We start from the raw sequence: 27,832 nt of genomic DNA on the forward strand, positions 1-27,832 counted from the left end.
CAAATAGAGCTTTCTTTTGGTGGTATTTGATCACCTGTGCGATTTTTTGATCATGCGCTATAATCAAAAAAAGAGCGACAATTTTGCAAAAATAACAATATTTTTCACATTTTTTTATATGAAATTCCCCAAAAAAATGTAAAAATCTATTTTTTTTTAATTTTTTGGCCAATTTGTTTTCTGCTACCTATGTTTGGTAAAAAAAATCACAATAAGCGATTGGTTTGCGCAAAAGTTATTGCGTTTACTAACTAAGGGAAAGATTTTTGTCATTTTTGTTGTTTTTTTTTAACGAGTAATGGCGGCGATCTGCGTTTTAATTTGCGGTACTGCGACATTGCGGCGGACAGATCGGACCCTTGACTGACATTTTTGACACTTTTGGGGTTACCAGTGACATTACTACAGTAATCAGTGCTATACATATGCACTGTTACTGTAAAAATGACACTGGCAGGGAAGGGGTTAACTTTATTAGAGATGCAGTGACTTTGTGTGTTCCTAGGGGTGTGCTTCTTACTGAGAAGGGATGTGGCTGTGTGTGTAGCAGCACAGATCAACGGTCCTACATAGCAGTGCTTTTACACAGGGGAGAATGACAGGCGGCTTTGTTTACATTAGCCGCCTGCCTTTCTCCCTTCACAGCGGACGATCGCGAGTGACCGGCGGGCATCGGGTCCGCCGGTCACACGCATGGAGGTGTCCGTGAACGAGCCGAGGCAGGAGCGCGCCTGCGGCGGCGCGCGCCCGCCCGCTATTGGCTCCCAGGCTAGTGACGTATATATACGTCCCTTTGCCTGGCCGGGGCTGACCGCCGCAGTAAATAGTCGTGCGGCGGTCGGCAACCGGTTAAGCAAAATAAGCATTTGCTAAGGACGGACCACAAAATGTTCTTCCCTTAGCTATTATTACCTTAACCACTTGACCTCCAGAAGATTTACCCCCCTTTATGACCAGGCTATTTTTTTTGCGATAGAGCATTGTGTTACTTAACTGACAATAGCGCAGTCGTGCGCCGCTGTACCCAAATTATATGTATGCCTTTTCCCCCCACAAATAGAGCTTTCTTTTAGTTGTATTTGGTAACCTCTACTTTTTTTTTAGCACTATAAACAAAAAAAAACTTTAAAAAAAAACACAATATTTTTTACTTTCTGCTAAAAAACATATCCAAAAAAATGTTTTTAAAAAATCAAATTTCTTCAAAAATTAATATTCTGCTACATAATGTTGGTAACAAAAATACAATAAGCATATATTGATTGGTTTTGTGCAAACGTTATAGTGTCTACAGACTATGGGATATTTTTATTTCATTATTTATTTTTTACTAGTAATGGCGGCGATCAGCGACTTTTAGCAGGACGTCGATATTGCGGTCGCCCGCCATTGAATAGTACAGGACCCGTTCTAATAGGAGCGACACAAGTCGCTCCGACTTAGAAAAAGGGTCCTGTACTACTTTGGGGTTACCTGGAGGCGACTTGCATAGACTTCAATTATATGAAGTCCGTGCAAGTCGTGCTGAGGTCGTGGTGCACCGCGACTTCACAGGTCGCCCCACCAAGTCGTGTCGCCGCAGTCTGAACGGGGTCTTAAAGCTTACATATAGTTGGGCAATGGAAGTGCTGAGGGGTTACTATTGTTAGGCTTTACTTGGTGCATCAGTTAAAGCGTAACTCCACTTTTGTTGAGAAAAAAAACACATTCCCCTCTGGGTACATTGCAAGGATTATAAAAAACTTTGTTGCAGATTGCTACTTTTTGTTATTCTGAAGAAATCCCTGTGTGTTTGTCTGTGTCCATGTGAAAAATGAGTCTAATGGGAGTGGTTTAAAAATTATCAACCAGCTGCTGCATCTGCAGGACATAATGAGGAAAGAAGCAGGGTCTGCCTCCCTATAGATGTGATTTCCTATTGGGAGTATCTCACCAACAGCGACATTTTTGTTGCAGGGGATGCCTGAAATCTGACTTGTATCTTAGTGCAGACTTCTGGGAAAATGAATGAACCAATCACACAAGCAGGAAATTATGTTCCTGTGGGGGGGGGGGGGGGGGGATCTCCAGGTAGCCAATTTGTATTGCATTTTACAGAAAATTACAGAGCTGCAGAATGAAAAGGAAAGGTCATTTTAATAACATTCAATTACAATATGACTGAGTAGCAATTGTATACACTACATTATTATTATTTTTTTTCCCCACAAAAGTGGAGTTACCCTTTAACCTTAATATTTACTCCTTGTATGATTACCAAGACTAATATAATAGTGGAATACCTCCTAAACTATTTCCCTATGGTTTAACTATACATGCTTTTATGAATAAACAACTATTTTTAATCGATCTACAGTCAACAACCCATTTGATCTATCTGCCACACCTGAGGTAATTGATTTCAAATGAAAATCAAGATGGGATCATAACTTTCAAGTGTAAAATATTGATTGTATCTCTGTTTTCGCCATGTAATCTCCCAATCCTTTTGATCGAAATATAAACATGTTAATGAACAAAGTATATTTGTGTTGCCAACTGATGCAAAACAATCAATATTTATTCTGATATGATCAACTCAGTTTGATTTTATTAAATTAAGATTGGAGAGTTATATCTATTTGATTGGAATTTATAGCTACTTGATTGTAGATTCGATTGTTTTGATCAAATTACACATCGATCAAAAATTGAAGCATGTGTCGCCACTATTAAACCACAATATGGAAATTTAAAAAACACATTACAGCAAACTGACTTTATTTCCTGAACTCCTATACTGTGGCAATGAATAAAATTCTGTAAAGGAAAGATGTGATGTGATGTGATGGTTCTTCCAGAAAGTAAAGTTTTAATGTATCTTTGGGGTGCCATTTTTTAGCCTGCTTAATTCCGCCTGCATCCATATTTGAATATTTCAATAGCGATTTACCTCTGGAAGTATTGATGTGAATGGCTTAGCTATCATTTATTATCTAAGAAAATATTTGCATATCTTTGAAATGCCATCTCCTTTGAAAGGACTGTCTCACTTTTTTAAACAAATTCCTCTTTCCCTTTTTCCTTCTTAGTTTTCCATCTATAGAGACCTAGAGGAAAAAATCTTCTTTTATACTGCCAGAGTTGTTTTATTGCACTAAACTGTTCAACGATCCTTTAGACCAGTGATGGCGAACCTTGGCACCCCAGATGCTTTGGCACTACATTTCCCATGATGCTCATGCAGTGTAGTTGAGCATCATGGGAAATGTAGTTCCAAAACATCTGGGGGGCCAAGGTTCACCATCACTGCTTTAGACTATTTTATTACTTAGATTTAAATGCTAACCTAATAGAAGTTGATTCGTGATAAAAGCGCCAGTGGTTTTTAATGACCATTCTTGTTCTTTAAGCAGCCCATAGATTACTCAATTTTCTTTCCGTCTACCATGGGTGGAAAATTGCTAAATTCCCCCATCAGCACATTCAGTGTTCATGGGGTAATGCCACCAGCAGTGCTATTGTATTCTGCCAGCAGGGGGGTCTTGCCAGCTGGCAGAATAAAATGATTAATGCTAGCGGCTTTAGCCTGGGTGACTTAGAAATTTCCCTTTGGGTGCCCTTCGGCAAGGTCTTCAAAGGCTGCAGAAAACTGTAGTGGCTTGATTAGGTCATTACGAGAGGATCTGTTGGGCATGAGGCTTGGAGTGCAGTGCTGGATCACTAGTTTCCACTCTCAGAGGAGGCATTATGAAAAGTCATACGAAGTCAGAGCCTAATTTTGGGCACAATAACCATACTATGGGTACTTCAGGGACCCTTGGATGTAAGCACTGTAAGCCTCATTGTCTCCAGCTCAGTGCCTGTGTCTCTGCCCCCCTTTCAACCTGAACATTTACTAACTGAAGCCTTTAACAAGGGGGCCCCCAGATCCCCCCCCATGTGAATGGGTATCAGGTAGATTGTACCCGTGCCCATTTACCAAAAAAGTTTGCATTGCATTGATACATGTCCCCCAGGGCAGTACCTGGACCCCCATAAACTTTTTCTTTCAAAGATTTTTATTAAGAGATAACAATATGTAATCAACTGCAAAAGGAAACATTTTGCTTTTTGTAAAGGGGGGTAACACCCCATAAACTTTTTATGCCAATAACTTGCATATGAGCCTTTAAAATTAGGACTTTTGATTTTTCATGTTCGTTTCCCATAGACTTTAATAGAGTTTGCATGTTTACTAGAACTTTTACCCTGTTCGAGATGTTCTGGTGTGAACCGAACAAGGGGGTGTTCGACCCATCCCTACTTATTATACTGTATTTAAACTTCAATTAAAACTTCAATTTCAACTACAATTTTCCCCTTTATTTTTTTCACATAGATACTTCACAAAACATTTGATTATATGCTATACTTATGCTGACTTTATTATTTCATTACAATATGGAGGTAAACTGAGTGAACTTTCTGACTTAAAGGAAATCTATGGTCACAACTTTACTTTATAACAGCAGCATTGTAATAACAATACAAATAAATGTTTTTTGAAAATCCAATATAAGCTTACTTGTAAAAAAATTATTTAATATTGTGAGTGCTGCTTGTCTGTTGGCCGTCCCTTTCCACAACTTCCTGGATTCCCTGCATGCTTTAAAGCTTCTCCTCTGCTTCATTTCAATTTCTAAGGACTACATATCCCATGGTACCTTTCTGTCTGCAAGCAGTGATTGCTGTACTGACTCTGCCTTATGAAACTTCTGCCTCCAGCTCCTCTGAAGTTCAGAAGACAGGCTCTGTGAAATGTGTGACACAGCAGTGCCTATTCACAGGGCATAGTGAAGACATGATTTCACTTGATCGGATTTGCATGTAAATGTAAGCTGTTACTGCTGTCATTACTGTAAGCATGAAATGGGTATACTCTGTCTCCTCCTCTGGCAATATATTGGCTGCCAATCACAATGCAACACCAGCACATGTGCTGTAAATGCAGTGTCCTGTGGGAGAGACGTGATGAACAGGATAGGGAGAAGGGACACCTTCCTAGAGGACATCATATTGGTTAGTTCTTCAGATGGGGAAGGAAAATCATTGGGTGGTACGTGTCTAAAAGTTAAAAAAAAAAACTCACATTCTGAAATAAATCATTAATAGTTAGTACAAAGCTGTTCAAAAATGTTAATAATTATTCTTCACCTTTAAATATTCTGTTGATGACAATCGGCTTGTCTCCATGTATGGAACCTTTTCCTCCATCCAAGCTGAATCCTAAACCAGCCATAGACTTCTCCAGAGTTACAGTCATTATAAATCCCCCCACGTCCACATCTGCCAGGAAGATAAAAGACTTATTTTATATGAATCAAAAAATGCAGATAAACATGTATAATTTCTAAAAATTCACTGCAGAGCTAGTAAACATAACTAACAAGGCCAGTGAGGTTTGATGGACAGGGATGGGTGTTGAATAAACTACACTCACTGTGATGTTGCTGATCCTGTACTCCACTACATCAAAGTTTACTTTTGCCATTCATGTTTATCTTTCTTGTCTCCATACAGCTATAAATAATAATGAAAAGAGCTATGCAAGTATGTAGTAGTAAACCCTTGAAGTGGTTGTATACTTTTACATATAACCAGTGAAGTGACTGGCCTCAGTTGTTGCAAAGAGATGAAACAAATTCTCCTACATAAGTTGTACCTGTTTATATTCCGTCTTCCCTTCTCTACATCCCTTCAAAGTGCATAATATTTAAAGCTTGTCTGGGCTGTCAGAAAAAAAAGGGTGGAGAGCTGAAATTACACTCTACAGAGCTCAGTGAGGAGAGCTCTGACAGCTGATTGGAGGGAAGGGACACACCCTCCTTCACACAGCACACAGGAATAGAGCTGAGGCCTTCAATCAGCTGGAAATCCCTCCCCCTGACATATTTTTTCTCTTGGTGTCAGGAAAACTTGTTAGAGGTGACTCATGCTGATAGCAGAGGAACAAGCAGCAGACAGAAATTACACTAAAGCCTCGTACACACGTACCGATTGTTGGCCGACCGATCGGCCATCTTTTGTCCAGTGTTGTTGTGTTGGTTGAAATGTGCTCTAGACTCCACACGAATTTTGTCGGCCAACAACAACCAACTGCAGAAGTGATGTCATGTTCTGGTTTCCTTTTGTGTGTTTTTTCTTCTCTGAGCATGCCCAGTCTTGCTCATCACATTTTTGTCTGCCGAAATTTGTACTGACTGAAGAACAATCGGCCGTTCTGGTGACGGCCAACAAAAATTTTATAGCCTGCACACCAGATTTTGTTCGGCCGAAAAGTCGCAGTCGGTTGTCGGAAGCATCATACTTACAAGCCAACAATCGGCCGATCGGACGTTGGCCGAAAATTCACGGCCAACAATCGGTGCGTGTGTACGAGGCTTAAAGCCTCGTACACACGATCAGATTATCGAACGATCTGTCGTCCGTTTTTTGTGGCATGTTAGTCTCATGTCGAAAGTGAAGAGGTTATTTTCATGCGAAAATTCCCGTACGACAGAATTCTACTTCAGAAGTGATGACATGTGTCAAATTGTTTTTTTATGTGCTCTTTAGTTTCTGAGCATGCCTAGTCTTGCTCTTACGATTTTTTTCCTTCGAAAACTGTACTAATTAAACAAAAATCGGACATTGTGTTGACGTACGATAAAAATTTTATAGCCTGCACATCCAGTTTTTGTCGTCCGAAAATCCGTAATGGGCTGGCTGTCGAAAGCACCATACTAACAATCCGAAAATCGGCAGATCGTTCGTCGGACGAAATTTCCCTTCAGATTTTCTTATCGTGTGTACGGCCTTAAGAGTATTTATATAACAAAACACCCGTGCCAAAATAATCCACTTATAATAATGTAGTGATGCAGCTCCTATCTCTTACCCTCTGGGTTAAATGCAAACCAAAATCAATATTAGACAGCGCTTGCTAGTGCAAACAATGTACATAGAAAATGTACATAAAAATATAATGTATGTGCTCAGTTGAAAAAATTGTGTGATGGAAAAAATCTATACTAAATTATAACTAATATGCTCAGTCCAGACAAATGTGCAATTCATGCATAATCCAAACAAAGGAAAGTTGATCAGATGTGGAAAAAAAGTGTGTAGTGTTGAAACACCAAAACGCCCCCCTATGTAGTATTCCACCTTGTGCATGCGTGGAACAATCCACACTCACCACAATTCAATGACCTCCCTGTTGTATAACAAGAGAAATCAACTGCACTTTGGGGGTCACCCCAGGACCTGTGCAGATCTCCTAATTGTCCTCTTCCATTGATATTCCTTGTATTAGGATGCTAGAATCCGTATTCCACTGGCTGTCAGTGATCAGAATATTATGGCTGATCCGTGTACAGTCCATATGCACACATGTGCTGTGTGTTCACACTATGAGATGGTTCTCAGGGCTCCACAAGGTGGTGATCTCACTTCTAACCAGACATGAAGTCTCTATGGAATACCTTATATTTTTGTATACATTGTTTACACTAGTAAGTGCTGTGTAATATTGGTATTAGAAATTACATTTAGTGTTCTTAAACAACATAGAAGCATATACTTTGTTGATATTTAATGTCTGAGGTTTACAACCACTTTAGGCCGTTGTATTACACACTAAGCCTATACGTAGGGTTGTCACCTCATCCCTTTAACCACTTTACCACCGGAGGATTTTCCTGCTGTACATCCAGGCCACTTTTTGTGATTCGGCACTGTGCGAATTTAACTGACAATTGCGCGGTCATGCAACGCCGTACCCAAACGAAATTTACGTCCTTTTTTTCCCACAAATAGCGCTTTATTTTGGTGTTATTTGATCACCTGTGCGATTTTCATTTTTTGCGATATTAATTAAAAAAAGCGACAATTTTGAAAAAATAACAATGTTTTTCTACTTTGACAGTTAAAAAATATCCAATATATTCAATTTTTGTCATATATTTAGGCCAAAATGTATTTAGCTACATGTCTCTGACAAAAAAAATGAGCGCATTTTTAACCGCTTTATGACCGGAAGGTTTTACCCCATTCCTGACCAGGCCATATTTGGCGATTCGGCACTGCGTTACTTTAACGGACAATTGCACGGTCGTGCAACGGTGTACCCAAATTAAATATATGTCCTTCTTTCCCCAGAAATAGAGCTTGCTTTTGGTGGTATTTGATCACCTGTGCGATTTTTACTTTTAGCGCTATAAACAAAAAAAGAGCGACAATTTTGAAAAAATAACAATATTTTTCACATTTTTTTTATATGAAATTCCCCCCAAAAAATTTAAAAATCAAAATCTTTTATCATTTTAGGCCAATTTGTTTTCTGCTACATATGTTTGGTAAAAAAAAATTGCAAAAGCGTATTTTGATTGGTTTGCGCAAAAGTTATTGCGTTTACAAACTACGGGAAAGATTTCTGTAATTTTTGGTGTTTTTTTTTTTAACGAGTAATGGCGGCGATGTGCGATTTTTTTTTTGCGAGACTGCGACATTGCGGCGGACAGATCGGACCCTTGACTGACATTTTTGACACTTTTGGGGGTACCAGTGACATTACTACAGTAATCAGTGCTATACATATGCACTGTTACTGTAAAAATGACACTGGCAGGGAAGGGGTTAATTTTTATTGGAGAGAGAGGGGTTAATGTTTGCCTGGTGCTTACTGACATGTGTGGGGGGAGGTGACTGAGTGACACAGGCACAGATCGCAGGTTCAGCTGTGCTGAACCCTGCAATCTGACCCTGCCTGTCACTTAGGAGATCCGCCCGCTTTGTCTACACAAGCGGGCGGATTTCCACACTCGATCCCCGACGCTCCTCCCCTGGCCCGACTCCCGCTGTAACTGAATACAGTGGGAGCGAGCCTCCGGCGGCACGTGCACGCCGCCGAGAGAGGGGAATGTCTGGTGACGTAGGTCTACGTCGCCAGACGATAACGAGCCACTTTGCCGCAGTACAGTCAACGTGACTGGTAGGCAAGTGGTTAAACCAGGACACACATTAATTACACAGGTTCTGTGGCTGATTAAGGTGGTAATTAAACTCACTTGGTGCCTTATGTACATTATATCAACCTCAGAACCTGTGTAATTGATATGTGTCCTGTTTTAAAGGGATGAGGTGGCAATCCTACCTATACCATCTACTCCAAACTTACACAATGTTCTCCCCTGATCCCATCTTTTTGGATGCCTACAGCAAATGTTCTCCTTTCCCAGTCAGAAGTCTCAAGGCAAGTGGTGTCCTTACACCATGTAATATGACAGTATCAACACTGGCATCCAACAGGTCTCTTCACATTTGTGTGTGTGGGGAGGTTGTAAATGGTCAACTTATTGACCACAAGGGTGGAGCAGCCTTGGCCTTACCCTCACGAATGTCATTTCCACCAATGTACCTCTGCAATTTAAGTGTATGTCCAGTCATAATTTCTTTTTTAGTTTTGGATATGTTTGGCACAGATTAAAACACCTTTTGGTTTCTTACAGCTATATGGCGCACCATTAGTAATAAGTGAGATAACCCTTCACTTACGGACCTACCTATAAAAAATGTCCTATATGAATATCACGTGCATTTGCCAGCTGTCACAAATTCTAACCATATTTTGTCTAAAAAAATGATTTCCTATGATCATCAGCTTCATTTAGTGGCTCTAATGTGGTATTTGTCTAAAATATCTAATTCGGGAAAATACTGCATTATGGCCAAAAGATGGAGCTGAAGTCTATAGGAAAATTATTAGACATAATACAGTGAGAATTCGTGATGGTTGGGTAAATGCTTGAGACATTCGTCCAGCAAAATGTTTGTATAAATAGACCCCATAGTTTCCTAATGACAATGGCTTCAACTAACAGGAAATAAAGGAGCATAAACAGGAAAACAGGAATAAAAAGCTGACAGGGGTTATATCACTCTAATACAAAAAAACCCCCCAAAAACAAAAAAATATATGTTTATATATATATATATATATATATATATATATATAGATACACAGCATCTCACAAAAGTGAGTACACCCCTCATATTTTTGTAAATATTTCATTATACCGTTTCATGTGACAACACTGAAGAAATGAAACTGTGCTACAATGTAAAGTAGTGAGTGTACAGCTGTCCCCTCAAAATAACTCAGCATACAGGCATTAATGTCTAAACCACTGGCAACAAAAGTGAGTACACCCCTAAGTTAAAATGTCAAAATTGGGCCCAAAGTGTCAATATTTTGTATGGCCGCCATTATTTTCCAGCACTGCCTTAACCCTCTTGGGCGTGGAGTTCACCGGAGCTTAAAGATTGCTACTGGATTCCTCTTCCACTCCTCCATGACGACATCACAGAGCTGGTGGATGTTAGAGACCTTTTGCTCCTCTACCTTCTGTTTGAGGAGGCCCCACAGATGCTCAATAGGGTTTAGGTCTGGAGACAAGCTTAGCCAGTCCATCACCTTTACCCTCAGCTTCTTTAGAAAGGCAGTGGTCATCTTGGAGGTGTGTTTGGGGTCGTTATCATGTTGGAATACTGCCCTGTGGTCCAGTCTCCGAAGGGAGGAGATCATGTTCTGCTTCAGTATGTCACAGTACATGTTGGCATTCATGGTTCCCTCAATGAACTGTAGCTCCCCAGTGCCGGAAGCACTCATGCAGCCCCAGACCATGACAATACCATCACCATGCTTGACTGTAGACAAGACACACTTGTCTTTGTACTCCTCACCTGGTTGCCACCACACATGCTTGACACCATCTGAACCAAATAAGTTTACCTTGGTCTCATTAGACCACAGGATATTGTTCCAGTAATCCATGTCCCTAGTCTGCTTGTCTTCAGCAAACTGTTTGCGGGCTTTCTTGTGCATCATCTTTAGAAGAGGCTTCCTTCTGGGACGACAGCCATGGAGACCAATTTGATGCAGTGTGCGGCGTATGGTCTGAGCACTGACCGGCTGACCCCCCACCCCTTCAACCTCTGCAGCAATGATGGCAGCACTCATACATCTATTTCCCAAAGACAGCCTCTGGACATGACGCTGAGCATGTGCACTCAACTTCTTTGGTCGACCATGGCGAGGCCTGTTCTGAGTGGAACCTATCCTGTTAAACTGCTTTATGGTCTTGGCCCCCATGCTGCTGCTCAGTTTCAGGGTCTTGGCAATCTTCTAATAACCTAGGCCATATTTATGTAGAGCAGCAATTCTTTTTTTTCAGATCCCCAGAGATTTCTTTGCCATGAGGTGCCATGTTGAACTTCCAGTGACCAGTATGAGAGAGCGAAAGTGATAACACCAAATTTAACACACCTGCTCCTCTTTCACACCTGAGACCTTGTAACACTAACGAGTCACATGACACTGGAGAGGGAAAATGGCTAATTGGGCCCAATTTGGCCATTTTCACTTAGGGGTGTACTCACTTTTGTTGTCAGCAGTTTAGACATTAATGGCTGTGTGTTGAGTTATTTTGAGGGGACAGCAAATTTACACTGTTATACAAGCTGTACACTCACTACTTTACATTGTAGCAAAGTGTAATTTCTTCAGTGTTATCACATGAAAAGGTATAATAAAATATTTACAAAAATGTAAGGGTTGTACTCACTTTTGTGAAATACTGTGTGTATATATATATATATATATATATATATAAATATATATATGTATATATAAATAAATATATATATATATATACACACACACACACTATATTGTCAAAAGTATTGGTACACCTACCTTTACGCGCACATAAACATTAATGGCATCCCGGTCTTAGTCCGCAGGATTCAATATTGAGTTGGCCCACCCTACTCTTCTGATGAGGCGGTCCATAAGGTTAAGGAGTGTGTCTATGGGAATGTTTGACCATTCTTCCAGAAGTGCGTTTATGAGGTCAGGCACTGATGATTAACAAGAAGGCCTGGCTGGCAATCTCCGCTCTAATTCATCCCAAAAGTGTTCTATCGGGTTGAGGTACAGGCCAGTTAAATTCCTCCACCCCAACTCACCCATCCATGTCTTTATGGATCTTGCTTTGTGCACTTGTCCAAAACCAATAGAACACCTATGGGGTGATCTAAAGCGAAAACTGGGAGCTGGCCTTCTCGCTCAATGTCATTACCTGACCCCACAAATGCGCTTCTGGAATAATGGTCAAACATTCCTATAGACACACTTCTAATATATATATATATATATATATATATATATATATATATATATATATATATATAAAATATATATTATCTTATGGTCACCAGGACAGTAAAAACTCCATGAGAGTTCTGTCCCTTCACCACTGTATCCAAAACTTTTTTTTTCTGGGTATACACATTCATGTGTATTTTTAGGCAAAACATTTTGTTTTCATTTTGCAGAGGGTTGGGAAAGGTTGGGCCCTGTGTAAAATGTTTCTCGTGGTCTGCGTCCCCACTGAGGAGATTTGCCTCTCTGTTTGTCCTGGTGAGCACTGAGAAAAATAATGACGGGAAATCCGAAATGTTAAACTTCTCACTAGAGCACAATTTTAGAGAAAGTCATCCAATGGGAACATCTTTTCTGTGACACCTAAGAGGATAAATACCCTTCCTTTAACCACTTCCAGTCCGCCCACTGCATATATACTGCGGTAGGGCGGCCCAGCTGCGCAAAATCACGTACAGGTACGTGATTTTGTGCAGGGGTTCTTGGGGGCGCGGGCACCGCCTGAGCGCTGCTCTCGCTGTGATGAGACACAGCGGGTCCAGCGGCCTCGATGGCTGCCAGCCACCCGCGAGCGTGCAGGGGAATGGCAGAACAGCCGTCTGCCTATGTAAACAAGGCGTACGGCTGCTCTGTCACAGAGGCAGAGAGAGATCTTCTGTTTCAGCTAAGCTAAAACACAGAGCTCTCTTTTCCTCTAGCACATCCACTCCCCCCACAGTTAGAAATCACTCCCTAGGCTCACACTTAACCCCTTGATCACCCCTAGTGTTAACCCCTTCCCTGCCAGTGTAATTTATTCAGTAACAGTGCATTTTTGTTAGCACTGTATTTGTGTCACTAGTCCCCAAAAAGTGTCACTGAGTGTCAGATCTGTCCGCCACAATGTCGCAGTCCTGCTAAAAATCTCTGATCGCCGCCATTACTAGTAAAAACAATAGAAAAAGAAAAAGTCCATCAATCTATCCCATAGTTTGTAGACGCTATAACTTTTGCGCAAACCAATCAAAATACACTTATTAGGATTTTTTTACCAAAAATATGTGGCAGAAAACATATTGGCCTAAATTGATAAAAAAAAAAAATGTATTTTTTAATTTTTTTATTGAGATGAAGTCGCTCATTGAATGAGAAGTTGCTCGATGCCTCCCCCCTTCCACCACCTTCCCACCGGGAGACCCGGGCATCCTACCTGCATGGCTGCTGAAGACCCGATCAAAGCCGCATTCAGCTCTGATCGGGACTCCATGTAAAATCCCGGAAGTGATGTCATAACACAGTGTTTCTCAACTCCGGTCCTCAGGGCACACTAACAGGCCACATTTTAAGTATTACTTTGGTGAGAGGCAGACTAGAATACTGCAATCACTGAGCAGCAAATTATATCACCTGTGATATATTTCAGCTTTCTTGCAAACCTGGCCTGTTAGTGTGCCCTGAAGACCGGAGTTGAGAAACACTGTCATAACATAACTTCCGGGTACTCTGCGCCAGATTAAAAAAAATGACAGCATTCGAAACAGCCAAACTTGGTGTTTTGAATGCTTTTAAGTGCAGAGAAGGGGTTTGGGGTCTTTTAGACCCCCAGATCCCTCCTCAAGAGTACCTGTGTAAAAAAAAACAAATTACAATTTTTTTTTTAAATGTCCGAAAATTTTGGCAGATATCGGCCGATACCGATATGCGATGACCAAAATATCGGTATCGGCAATAAAAAGCGATATCGGTCGATCACTAGGTAAAGCCTTCTGGAGCTGAAGTGGTTAAGTTCCTATTACATCTTTTATCCAAAGAAAAAAAAAAAAAAAAACACTAACAGGGGTTTTAACCCTTCCCTACTCTATTCAAGGCTAAAACAAACATTTTAGCCTAATGTGCACTTGAACTTCTCATACAGGAAATGCATTAGAGCGATGCCTCAATTTTAATGTAGATTTAATCTCCAGTAAAAACCTCAGATTAAGCATAAATCAATGATTGCGTCCACTCGTTTCCTGTACCTCTTTTATGCCTACAGCTCTGCTATTTTTGGTCCGCTTTTTTCTCCAAACAAAAGCAGTTACAGAGTTTGAAAATTTTTTGAATCTTCTGATATATTTTTTTCTTTTTTTTCTGATATTTCTACTGTGGTTTGTCTAGTAAAAAGAGATTGGGACTGGAACTTAACATGGAGGAGTGGGAAACTATTATGGACTAATGCTAGTAAGTCTTCCATTTGCACCCTTTACAAAAACAACTAGTACAAAACTTTGTTCCACTGGTACCACACGCCTGAAGTGTTACACTACATAGTTACATTGTTAGTGAGGTTGAAAAAGACATCAGTCCATCCAGTTCAACCTATGATGTGTGTGTGTGTTTGCTGTTAACCGTACATTGTATACCCCTGTATGTTGTGGTCTCTAAGGTGCCCATCTAATAGTTTTTTTAAACTATCAATGCTCCCTGCTGATACCACTGCTTGCGGTATTTTTATCTTTTATTCCTCCCACCTGCTGGAGATGAGTTTGTTAATTCATATATTCTGGGCTTGTCTAAGATTCAGTCCTTCGGGAGTGAAATCCAGAATGTACTAAACCATCTCACAACATACTGTATGCTCTTCCGCTCACTCCTCAGACAGGTTTATTGGGTTTACCATTTCCCCAACTACCTAAACTCAAACAATTTCCACACATTATGACAGCCTCCTCCAGTTGCGTAATTGCTGAGAAGTTTGTAGCACCTTCTAAATTAGACCTTACTCGGATCAACGATGTCCAAACCATGAAAAACCTCATTGTTAGACTCTATACCCGTTTTCCAGAAGATGTGGGGATCATTTATGACTTCAAGGTTCCTTGCTTGGGAGATTTGATGAGGCTGCTTCATTTAGTGGAAGCGGTTGTCAGGTGGCTACCTTTGGGAGGAGAACTACCTCTTCATTCCCTCCATTTCTTCCCTTCCTGTTTTTCTTCCTTCAGCCCTCTTCATCTCTTAGGGCTTATTCACCTGGGCGGCCACTTAGAGAAGATCATGCAACTGTTCAAGGCTTTGTAGCCACCGCAAAAATTAAACTCCATGTCATATTCGGCGAGCAGTACCGCCAATAAACTCTACTGGTCTAAATGTTTGGGGGTACGTCATGACCATGTGCAATGCATGTGATTGCAGCCCATTGGTTAAGCCTTTCCAAGGTTAAAGTGGTGAGGAAGCATCATATTGCCTCCTCACTGCTGGTCAAAAGCCCTGTGCTGCCACATACAATAAGAAGCCTTTATTGGTTTATTTTCTTATACTGTTTGGGGTGTTTAGTCCTCCAGTTTCTAGTGGTGTTTGGATATCTGATCCTCATACAATAATTGATTGTTGTTTCCTAGTGAGCTCTGCTATGTCAACATTCCTGTGTGTTTTATCATGTGTGCACTCTACATTTTTTTCTGCTTCTGCTTTCTTTTATATAGATAAAAATACAGTTCATAAGGGCCGGTTCACACTCTTGTGAGTGCGGCGATCGCATGTAATATCGGATCGCACTGCTCCTTCATTACATGCGATCAGATGTGCAGTACGAATTTAGCCATACACTTTGTATGGCTGAAATTCGCACTGCACCCGCACAAAAGATGCACAGGACCCTTCTTTCCAGCCGCATCAGGATCGGATCGCACAGTGGTTCACACTTGTGCGATCCGATCCTGTGCGAACTGTCAGATCGCACTGCGATATGCGATCAAACTGGGGGTGTCGTTAACATTTAATTGACACCCCCTGCGTATCGCATATGGCAATGTGAACTGCCAGATGTGCGTTTGCGATGCGGGAACAGGCTGCGAATTCGCAGCCTTCCCGCATCGCACAAGTGTGAACCGGGACTAACAGAAGTATGATCTTAAAAATGTTCAGTTCTCTACCTGGCATTATATACGTAGGTAGTAAGGTATTAAACTACAGTCATTAACCACTTTGCCACTGAGTACCGTAGTACTACTGCGGCAAAGTGGTTCGTTATCGTCTGACGACGTAGACCTACGTCGTCAGACACTCCCCCTTGTGGGCGGCGCTGCGCGCCGCCGGAGGCTCGCTCCCGCTGTATTCAGTCACAGCGGGAGTTGGGCCAGGGGAGGAGCAGCGGCGATCGCCGCTGCTCTGCCCCGATCGTCGGGGATCTAGTGTGGAGATCCGCCCGCCTGTGTAAACACAAGCGGGCGGATCTCCCAAGTGACAGGGAGTGACAGATCGGAGTGTTCAGCGTAGCTCACACAGTCACCCCCCCCCCCCCACACGTCAGTAAGCACCAGGCATACATTAACCCCTCCCTCTCCAATAAAATTAACCCCTTCCCTGCCAGTGTCATTTTTACAGTAACAGTGCATATATATAGCACTGATTACTGCAGTAATGTCACTGGTACCCCCAAAAGTGTCAAAAATGTCAGTCAAGGGTCCGATCTGTCCGCCGCAATGTCGCAGTCCCGCCAAAAAATCGCAGATCGCCGCCATTACGCGTTAAAAAAAAAACACCAAAAATGACAGAAATATTTCCCTTTGTTAGTAAACGCAATAACTTTTGCGCAAACCAATCAAAATATGCTTATTGTGAATTTTTTTTACCAAACATAGGTAGCAGAAAACAAATTGGCCAAAAATTTTAAAAAATTTTGATTTTTACATTTTTTTGGGGGGAATTTCATTTAAAAAAATGTGAAAAATATAGTTGTTTTTTCAAAATTTACGCTTTTTTTTGTTTATAGCGCAAAAAGTAAAAATAGCACAGGTGATCAAATACCACCAAAAGAAAGCACTGTTTGTGGGAAAAAAAGGACGTAAATTTTGTTTGGGTATGGCGTTGCACGACCGTGCAATTGTCAGTTAAAGTCGCACAGCGCTGAATCGCAAAAAGTGGCCCAGACGTAAGACAGCAAAATGCTCTAGTGGGAAAGTGGTTAAATAGGCCTAAAGGGCCAACTGAATGCGTGTGTGTCGAGAGCTGTGACAGCCGCTGCTTTATAGTCAGCAGCCGCTCGCCGCTCCTAACCTGATTGGATGGTGGCCCGTTTGCTAGGCAGCATTCAGCTTAGACCACTTTGCCTCCTCTACCTGTCATTGGTGGCTCTGCTGTGGCACTGTATTTGAATGCCACAAGCCCAGAGCTTTTGGCTTGTGATACCTTTTTTCTTCCTGACATCCTACCAATTGCACCTCATGTGTCTCTGCCTGTCAGCCTGTCTTGGATTTCCTTGTTGCTGATCTTGGCCTTGAACTTGGATTACTCTTTTGGATTGCCACCAGCCTTGACCTCTGATTGCTTACTGGATATTGCTTGCCTGCTGCCTGCCATGATTTGGAACCATTCTTTGGAATATGTAACTAGCTACAGTCTTCCCAGACCACCGCCAGACTTTGGATTTTGGCATGGATGCTGCTCACACCCCTCACCTGACTTATCCAATCTACAGGTACCCTTTCCTGTCCTCTTTGCTCAATCCTGGTTCCATCTGGCCAGGCACTGTAGAGTTGTGTACTGAAACTTGGGGAGAACCAACTACCGGTAGGCCTGCTTGAGTACCTGGGGCTGCTGAGGGTAGAAGAAACATTCACCAGCTTTAGTTTCCCGGACTTAGGCATTGGGCTGAGGATCAGCTGCTTGATAACAGTGCTATTCATTTTTAGAACACAGTGTAAGACATGGGTAGTAATAAATGTTTTACAGGTCATAATAAAAAAAAATATGGTGATATATTTCTGTATAAATGGGTTATTATAACATAGCACTTACTTCCAGTTGTATAGTCATCAGTCCCAGTACAGTCTGATGAGGTGGAACTTTGTTCGCCATCCTTTTCTTTCTTTATCACTATAACAGCCTGTCTAGGTAGACGTGCCTCACGTAAAATCCCCAGTGCTTCATTATGAGTGACACCTTTCAGTGACTTTCCATTGATGGACAAAACTTTGTCTCCTTTTTGAATGGTTCCTTCTTGAGAGGTGAGACCACTGGGGAACACTCTGTGGACCTGCAGAATGAAATGCAAGCATTTATTAGGATAACTTCACACAAATCAATAATGCACATGATTGGTGGGATAGAAGTAATTAAACATATATGCACCAAGAGAGTGCAGGGAGATGTAAATAATGTCTATTTATAAAAATGCTGCTGTTCAAATGCTACAAGCATTTGCAAAGCCGACACAAAATATTGCTGCATTTGGGGTTTATTTACTAAAACTGGAAAGTGCAAAATTGGCTGCAGCTCTGCACTTACAGTAAACACAATCATCCTCCAGGTTTCATTGCTAAAGCTTAATTGAACAAGCAGTAGTTAGAAGCGCTACCATGCACAGCTGCACCAGATTCTGAGTGCACCAGTTTTAGTAAATCTGCCCCAATGTGTTTAAAATGTTAATTTCCTATGATCGTAAGCTTCATTTTGTGGCCATAATGCAGAATTTTGCTCATTAGAGTACTTTAGGAAAATACCATATTATGGCCACTATATGGAGATGATGATCATAAGGGATAAACATATTAGACACATTACAGTGATTATACATGAGAGCTGTGAATGTTTGAGATATTTGCACAGCAATTTTGTATCAAGAGATACAGGATAGTATAATATGATCTCTGCAATGTGTAATGAAGTCAGCATATTACACACCCTAATGGCTCATTCCCAAGAAGGTAAATACAGGCGTGATTTATACTGTACAGTCAAATGCCTGTATGTGCATTTGTGTGCATGAGTCCTAAGACTGCAAGCACACAGGTGTATTAAAATACTCCCATCTACGTGGGATCTTTCTGGCAGAAAAATCAAGAGTAAAAAATGCGCTACTTGCGTCTATGTGTGTTTTGAGAAGTATATGCGGTAACTCACTCTACTGGCTCAAATATTTATTTATTCTAGCCAACAGAATAAAAGCACACATATATACACATGTATCACAATGTGCATAGACCAGGGGTGTCCAAACTGCAGCCACCCAGCTGTTATGGAACTACACATCCCATTAGGCATTGTAAATCTCTGACATTCACAGACATAACTAGGCATGATGGGAATTGTAGTTCCTGAACAGCTGGAGGGCCATAGTTTGGACACCCCTGGCATAGACAGATTGGCTGAAATAGAGCTGTGTTCAGAGGCATGCATAAAAAATAAAAAAATTCCTCTAAGGCCTCTTGCACATGAGTGCCTGAGTAAGTCCAATGTAAATTCCCCCCGATTTAGTTTACACCAGAACTCTCGAACATGGAAAGAGTTCGGACCCCGAAAAGCAAACCCTATTAAAGTCTATGGAACCCGGACTTGGAAAATCAAAAGTCCCCATTTTGAAGACTTACATGCAAGTTATTGGAGGCCTGGGTACTGCCATGGAGGGCATCCATAAATGCAAAAAAAATAATTTTTAAAAGATGGTTTGTAAGGAGCAGTGATTTTAATGATGCTTAAAGTGAAACAATAACAATGAAAAAATCCTTTAAATATAGTGCCTGGGTAGTCCCCTTAGTCTGGTTGTAAAATGGGGTATCTGCACCATGCATAGAACCTGCTGCAGCAAAACTAACATATAGAAAGAAAAAATGACATTTAAGTGGATTTTCCCGGCTGCAAGCCATTGCCGGCAAGACAAAAATGTTTTTTTTTTAAAAAAGGCGTGGGTCCCCCCCCCCCCAAGCCACACCAGACCCTTTGGGTCTGGTATGGATTTTAAGGAGAACTTCACCCCAAAATTTAAAAAAAATGCTGTGGGATCCCCACCAAAATCCATATCAGACCCTTATCCGAACATGAAGCCTAGCAGGCCAGGAAAGGGGGGCGTGAGCAAATGTCCCCCCTCCTTAATTATACCAGAGCACATGCCTTCATCATCGGGGGAGCACCTTGTCCCTATGTTGATGAGGAAAGGAGCCTCTTTCCCACATCCCTGGGCGGTGGTTGTGGGGGGGTCTGCTGGTGGGGGGCGCTTATCAGAATCTGGAAGCCCCTTTTAAGAAGGGTGCCCCCCATATTTTACCCCTCCCCATGTTAATGAGTATGGGGTGAATGCACCCCTACTCATTCACCAAAAAAAGTGTCAAAAAGAAGAAAATACACACACAGTTTTTAACAATTCCTTTATTACAAATAAAAAAACAATGTCCCCCAATGTAGATTCATCGGAAGCCCGCTGACAGCTGATGACTCATTCATTGTTAAGGACGTGGGTGTTCGCTGAACACGCGAAAAGGGGATGTTCGGGTCGAACTTATGCTCGGCCCGAACTGCTCGCCCAACACTTTTGAGGCTGTACTCTAGGTATACAACGGTACTCACATAAACACTATTGTAGCATACAAGTGTATGAAACAAATAGAAACGTTTGTGTTGGTACCGCACAGATTCCAGTGAAGCCTGTACAGCCAGGAAGTGCAGAACATCTGTGCATCACCTTTAAACTAAGCAAGTGGCCAGTTCTAGTCACGAAACACACCTGATAAAATACATTAACTTGATGTTTGTAAAATATGATGACTGATAGATTCCTAGAAACACCATAATACAAATTCCAAAATGTACTTCTGCCGTTTGAACCACGGACGGATTTTTTTACTTTCTCTCCAATGAGTACATCACCCTTTGAAGTCCCTTCTCAGGACCTAGAACCAGGACCCCTAAAGCATCAAGAGGGACCAATCTATCCTGCATGAAGACAGGAGTATTTTTCACTTGTGCCCACAAATGGTTGTGTGTTCTACCGGGCTGGGTTACCGCAACTTTACTGAATTTAATATACCATGTTCATTTTTCATCTCTGAAGCAGCATGTAGGTGGAGTCTAGGTCACTGCCCACAGGGGAAGAGAACTCACAGAGACTAGTTGATGCAGTAAAGGGTATTATTGTGATAGTAGTGAGAAGAACAACAAACTCTGTGGACACGGCCACACAGGACCTAAACTCTTACAATGAACAAGGCATGGGATATATACGCACTCTGGACACCTGGCAGCATCCAGGAGGTGGTGACTGGAAGACAGAAAGGCAACGAAGCCCCTGATGAGGAAGTCGAATGCAGAGACTTGGCAACAATCCCTAGTCTGTCCCGCAAGTTGCGCTATGCGTCGTGATTGGCCGGGCAATCTTCTGGGACCTCTGACAAGTCCCAGAAGATTGCAGGGAGGGAGGGAGAGAGGAGAACTTCCCCTCAGGGCGCTGCGGCACTCCGAGCGGAAGTGGGAGCGGGTACCTGTCAAAACTAGGTACCCGCCCCCCCCCCCCAAAAAAAATGACATGCCAAATGTGGCATGTCAGGGGGTTAGGACTATTTAAAGCGGAAGTTCCACTTTTGGGTGGAACTCCGCTTTAACCAGACTGAGAGACCATTTAAAGGCTCAGAAAACCTTTACAGGTGTTTTGAGTTAATTAGCTGATTAGAGAGCGTGACACCATGAGTCTACAATATTGAATTTTTTTCACAATATTCTAATTTTCTGATATACTGAATTTTGGGTTTCACTAGCTGTAAGCCATAATTATCAAAATTAAAAGAAAGAATTGCTTGAACTATATCACCCTGTGTGTAATTAATCGATATAATATATGAGTTTCCCTTTTTTGAATGGGGTTACTAAAATAAATTAATTTTTGATGATATTCTAATTTTTGGAGATGCACCTGTATGTCCTGTTCCAAACTCCCTGCTATCCAGAACCCCAGATCCTCTCAGGTATTCCACAGCTGGGGAATGCCAATCACTGGAAGCAGTACGTCTCTGTAGAATAGGACCCACAAAGCCCTACGGGTCAGCTACAGAGTCCCACTTCTGTTTCCCAAGTCCTTGACCGAACTTCTACTCTCTAACATAACTATTTCTCTACGGGAAGGGTGCCACCTAGTGGCCAAACAGGAAATGGTACTTATTATATACATATGACACTATAGGGCTGTCCCACCTCTCCTCCGATTTTTCCAGTGGACAACCCAAGTTGTTTTTGTGCCCCCACTTTGCTATCATGCCCCCACCCTACAGACTTTGAAAGACCACCACCACACAAATACTATTCTGAATGAAATATGCTTATTTAAAAATGATAGAACTGTATATATTTTTTATTGATCTACATACTTACAGTGATTGCCTTGTTTTCCAGATCAAGTCCTCCAGCAAGGCTAAAGCCTAAGCCAGCATTCTCTTCCTTGTGCAGTACCACCACATGGATGTCATCAAATTCCTGGATTGGAGATATACACAAAGCTACTTTCACTAACAGACAAGGACAATGTTACAGAATGAGGCTTAATTATTAACACTAGAGCAAGGAAATCTGGACTGTTACCTGCAGCAGCAACCAAAACTCACATTCCCTATCCTACAGTTCCTTTTCTGTTGACAAAGTAGTGTCTTGTACCGTGTTAGCCTTGATTGCTGCAGAAAGTTTAGTGATATCCTTACTGGCTAACTTGAAAAATTAAAGATGCAAGCCATTGGGACCCATTAGGTCCTTTCTTCAGGCTTTGTTACACTTTTTGTATAAAGCACAAAGAAGGGACTCATTCTGATTATATTTTGCTTTCTTGGTTCTGCTCTCCCCTACTTATCAACATACTAATACATTTTTAAAATAAAATCTTTTTTCATTACATACCTTTTTTAGTCCCAAATATGCCACCACTGGGTCTATGTGCTTCTCTATGCAATGCAGACAGACCAGCTGGTTGGATGGGTCAGTAGGATTGTGTACATAGTGTAGCGGACCCCCAGAACCCCCTAGGGCCTAGTGATGACCTTCAGAGGCAGAGAGGGGCTACATACCTCCTGTGGGTGTGGATTGTCAGGCATGGTGGGTAGTGATGCAGGTAAAATAAATGCTGGGCGCCAGTCACTTTTATGCTGAAGTAAATGAATAGTTTATTTCTTCTCAACAGGACAAGAATAAACCGGGGGAGAGAGGGGTAGGGTCCAGGACACCCTTTAAGAACAGTCTATTAGGCAGACTCCCATTGCAAAAGACAGGTACTCAGACAGCAGTACAGGATAGCAGACCTTGAGAATCATTAGGTATCCATGAGCTTCAGATTGATCTGGGAGACATCTTCTCTCCACTAGACACAATCCCTTTCTGTGGTCTGTACTGTCTGGACAGCTGTCCTCCATAAGAAACAAGCAGGTTACTCACACAGGTTACTGGATGTCTGTGGATGATCTTTCCCTTGTGGGTCGCTGGATCTCCTCAGCAGAATCCCAGGTATCTGACCAGGCCTCAGGCTTCAGGCCTAGTCAGCAGCAAACAGCAGCACACACCCTTCCCCAAGGGGTCCGGGCGGGAAGAGAGCGATTATTGGACCTCCCATCCTTTTTATAAGATCTCCCACAATGCCGTAGTGACACTGTGATTGGCTGAGAGATACATGGACATTAACAGTTTGTTTAACTGTAATTCTCACTCTAGTGCCAGAGGCTACAGTGCCACCTACTGACAGAAGGGAGAAACACAGTCAAACCAGATTAAGAAGGGAAGTCCAATTAACCACAGAATAATTACAGCCAAGCTAGTTAAGGCTCAGCAAACTAAATTTAACAGCAACCTTGCATTAAGACAAGGGTGCTACAATAGTTTCCTGAAAACATCCCAGCACCCTGGCCCACTACTCTTCTCAAGAGCTCTCAGCTTCAGGCTTTTGTGAGGAGTTATGCAAATATTGAAATGCTTTAAATGGTGGATGTCAGTCTGGAGTAGTGGGCTTTGCTGGATGGGCTACATTTGCATGCAGACTTCCCTAGATAACATCAACATTTCAAGCCTTCATAAATGAAAGAACCAAATACAATAAATTAAAGGGGCAGGCCAGGGACAGTCAGGCTGGAGAAGAATGACCTAGAGCAGTTATGGTGAACCTTGGCACCCCAGATGTTTTGGAACTACATTTCCCATGATGCTCACCTACACTGCAGAGTGCATGAGCATCATGGGGAATGTAGTTCCAAAACATCTGGGGTGCCAAGGTTTGCCATCATTGATCTAGAGGATGGCAGATGCCCTCCAGCCAGGAAATGAGGGGGTAATGAGGAATATGGACCAGGCAGGAGATGTGCACTTGCTTACATCCCCTCATGTGCATTTAGATATCACAAGTATGGCTGCCACAGGAAGACAGCCTGGAGTGCAGGAAAAACTGAGAGAATTGCAGGAGAGAAAGCAACCAGAGAAACTGCAACACATGGACAGCAGGAGCCAAAATCACTGCAGGAACAGCAACAAACAGCAACCATTGGACAGTAAGAAACAGAAGGGCATACAACCATCCAATCCAAGTACCCACTGTGCGTCTTTGCCACTGATGAAAGCACAGGCTACAGGTGACTGCCAAGCATCCAACTGGGTAAACCCACTAAAGGTCGTTTTCTGAGCTGCAGCACTGTTAGCTATGCAATAGATCAAAAGTAGTACATTTAGTCAAAATGACAAAACTGAAAATAATACTAATTTTTTTTAGCAAGCTTTAAATCTGCAAGGCCTTTTGTCAGGGTAAATACAGAGGAAGGGTAAAAAAAATACTTTTTAAACAAAAAATAATTGACAGAAAAGCGGAGCTGCCTTTGCTGACCTCCTTCTGAATAAGCTAATTGTCTGTCTAACTCTGGCTTCATCATCTACACCTCCATCACTGCACTGGAAAAAGCATACACCAAAGACTATTTATAAAAAATAAAAAAACTGCATAGCAATTTGCCCAGTGTTAATGCCAATGACGCAAAAAAAAAAAAAAAAAAAAATATGTTATTTAGATATTTCCTGTGTTGCTGGAATGTTTTCTATTGATTTAAAATGGAAAATACCAGGGGGGCGTGTCCGGACGTTGGCCAAGATGGCCGCATGAAGAGGGAGCTCCGTGCGGGACACGGCCGAATCCACCAGCATCCCCGTTCCTGACCACCCGATCGCGGCATCCACACCTTCTCTGACCGTCGCCGGTGACCGGGGAGCCGTCCATCCGCATATTGTGCAGCTCCTCCAGGGGATCGCGCCGGACCGGCGCCTGCGGCCTACCCGCGACATTGCGGCCTAGCTGACCTCCGCGATCTGCCGCCCGGGACGGTAAGCGAACGCAGCCCTCTCCATCCTCCCGGTCTCCCCCCCTCGGGACGCCCCTCACTGTCTGCCTGGCCTGCTCTAAGTCTGGGGACCTCCGCCATCCGTTTTCCCAGGGCCCCTGGCCGCCGCTGCCCGCCATCTTGCCGGCCCCCCCTACATCCATCATCTGCACCTAGGAGTCCTGGGGTACCCCCCTGTTACGGAGGGATACCTGGGGTCCCATCCTCATCCTCCTTGGGAAGCTGCCGGGATCATACTCTGCTGCTACGGACCTCCAGTGCTGAGGGGGGATACAGTCCGGGCTCTGATTTTGCTGCTTTGCGGACTCTGTGAGTTGGGGGGTTCTGTGGACTGTTGGCTGACCCCTGTCCACTTCCATCCTTATTTGCCTGCTATCCTTCAGCCCTGTTGAGTGTCCCTCACAACTCCTGCAGCATATCCATCAGCCTGCCAGGTACCTGTCTGCTGCTGTGCAGTCTTCCAGCTACATACTCATAGCTGCAGAGTATTGCTCCAGGCCCTCACTGACTTTCTTGCAAATCCCTATACCCACAGCTGCAGAGTATTGCACCAGGCCCTCACTGACTATATTACAAATCCCTGCAACAGTTCCCCTGTCCTTTTGATCCCTTTTTGCTGTGGATTGCTCTGATCAAATTTTTTCCTACATTAATAAACTTGCACTGTATGCCCGTGACCTCCAGCCCATGTGCATCTTCTTGTAACTGATTTGAAGACGCTTGTAATGAGGTGCTGAGCCACGGGACTGTCCGGCTCCAGCAGTTACCTTTTAGCCTGACTACACCTACTATACGCATGTCTGCGGGCAGCTCCCACCTCGCTGACCCTGCAGACCTTCAACAGAGCTCCATACAACGTTACCTGCTGCGCACAGCGCTACCGGAACCCCGCTCCCCCAGACCTGATAAGATGGCGCCCAGTCGCACAGTGGGTAAAACCAAACCTCCCCCTCCGCCATCTCTGCCTACTCCTCCTGATGGGGCCACGGGAGGCGCGGTGCGGCCTCCTTCTCCAGCAGCATCCTCATCCTCGCCTCCCCTGCCCAGCTCTTCTTCAATGAATGGGGGCCCTGACTCCAGGGATTGTGGGGGAACCCTCAGGTCGGAGGCGGCCTCCCTTCTCTCTGCCTTCCGGTCGGACTTCGAATCCTGGGCCTCTAAAATGGAGCTCTCGCTGCATGCTGACTTGAATGCGATCCGCCAGCAGGTCTCCGCTACGGACTCCACTGTTGCCGCTGTCACCGCTACTCAGGAAGCCCATGAGTCCCGCATTACGGCTTTGGAGACTGCCTCCCGGGACCACCTCCACCGCCTGCGCCAGCAACAACTCCGCATAGATGACGGCGAAAACAGGAGTCGCAGGAACAACATAAGGATTCAGGGCCTCCCTGAGGCCACCTCTGGTACGGATCTTAAACCCACAGTGACTGCCATTCTCAATCAGATTCTCGGTAGAGCCCCGACCACGGCCATCGAACTGGACAGGGTGCACAGAGTGGGGGGTCTGGGAGGTAGGGGAGAAGGCCGTCCCCGTGATGTGTTATGTAGGGTTCACTACTATACCCTAAAGGAAGAAATTATGAGAAAGGCTTGGCAGCTGGGATCTCTTGACTTTGATGGCTCCTCCATTCACATCTACCCCGACCTATCCCGCAATACTCTACATATGCGAAGAGTGGTCAGTCCCTTACTGGACTTGTTACGTCAAATTGGGGCCACTTACACGTGGGGGCACCCCTTCAGCATCAAAGTGACTTTCAACTCCCGGAAGTTCGTGCTAGCGGATCCTGATCAACTACCCGACTTCTTCTCCTTCCTGGGTCATGCTCCGGTGGACATTCCGAATTGGCTGGATCCTCCAGTTGAATGGACGCGACCACAGTCATCTGGTCCCCTTCCTCAGAGAAGTCGTCGCTCCCGCTCAAGATCTGCCTTACCCAGGCACAGGCCTAGCCGCCCTCAGTCTCCGGAAGCTTGATGACTGCATATACCGCACTCCACTCTGACTGTGCTAGTGCGACCGGACCCTATTTGTTGACCCCCTGCTTGCCCTCTCCTGCTATAACATGCTTCTCTCCACAGTTACCGGCCTCATCCGTCTTGGTCTGACTTTGCTTCTGCCCTTTGCTATTGCTATGAATGGCTGGGGTTTGAGGGGGTCGCTATGTGACCGTTCAAGCCACAGAATTTGGGGTCCGCCGGCTCTTGAGTTGTCTCTTATGTTTCATGTTATTGGTATTGTTATACAATGTTAATGCTTCCTCTAATTCGTGACAATTTTTCCTTTTTCTCTGTTTAATGCTCGCTGCCCCACGGCTTCATGTACTTACTGGCTCGGTGTGACCTTACCCCTGCCCCTTGCTGTTGTCCAGTCCAGCTGGGGTTTGGGGGGGGTCGCCTGACTCTCCATGATTCTGATAGATCCTAGCCCACAGCTTAATGTTTCAATTGCTCTTATATTGTTGTTCTAACATGTTTTATGATTTTATTGCTTTCTCCCCTGACGGTCGCAATTTTGCGTCCTTACCAATAT

The 27,832-nt window shown here is 43.2% G+C and overlaps 1 protein-coding gene across 2 annotated transcripts in view; it reads right to left on the bottom strand.

The window, feature by feature from the left end:
- Positions 1 to 27,832, bottom strand: part of IL16 (interleukin 16) — a 239,226-nt gene that overhangs the window by 735 nt on the left and 210,659 nt on the right. For both annotated transcript variants that reach the window (XM_082253377.1, XM_082253378.1), the window contains exons 16-18: positions 22,316 to 22,417; positions 17,978 to 18,215; positions 5,176 to 5,307 (exon numbers count right to left, since the gene is read on the bottom strand). In XM_082253377.1, the coding sequence (XP_082109503.1) occupies positions 5,176 to 5,307; positions 17,978 to 18,215; positions 22,316 to 22,417 (472 nt within the window). The remainder of the gene's footprint in view (positions 1 to 5,175; positions 5,308 to 17,977; positions 18,216 to 22,315; positions 22,418 to 27,832) is intronic.

The sequence above is a fragment of the Pelophylax lessonae genome, assembly GCF_965119305.1.
Source record: "Pelophylax lessonae genome assembly, chromosome: 4".
NCBI classification, from domain to species: Eukaryota; Metazoa; Chordata; class Amphibia; order Anura; family Ranidae; genus Pelophylax; species Pelophylax lessonae.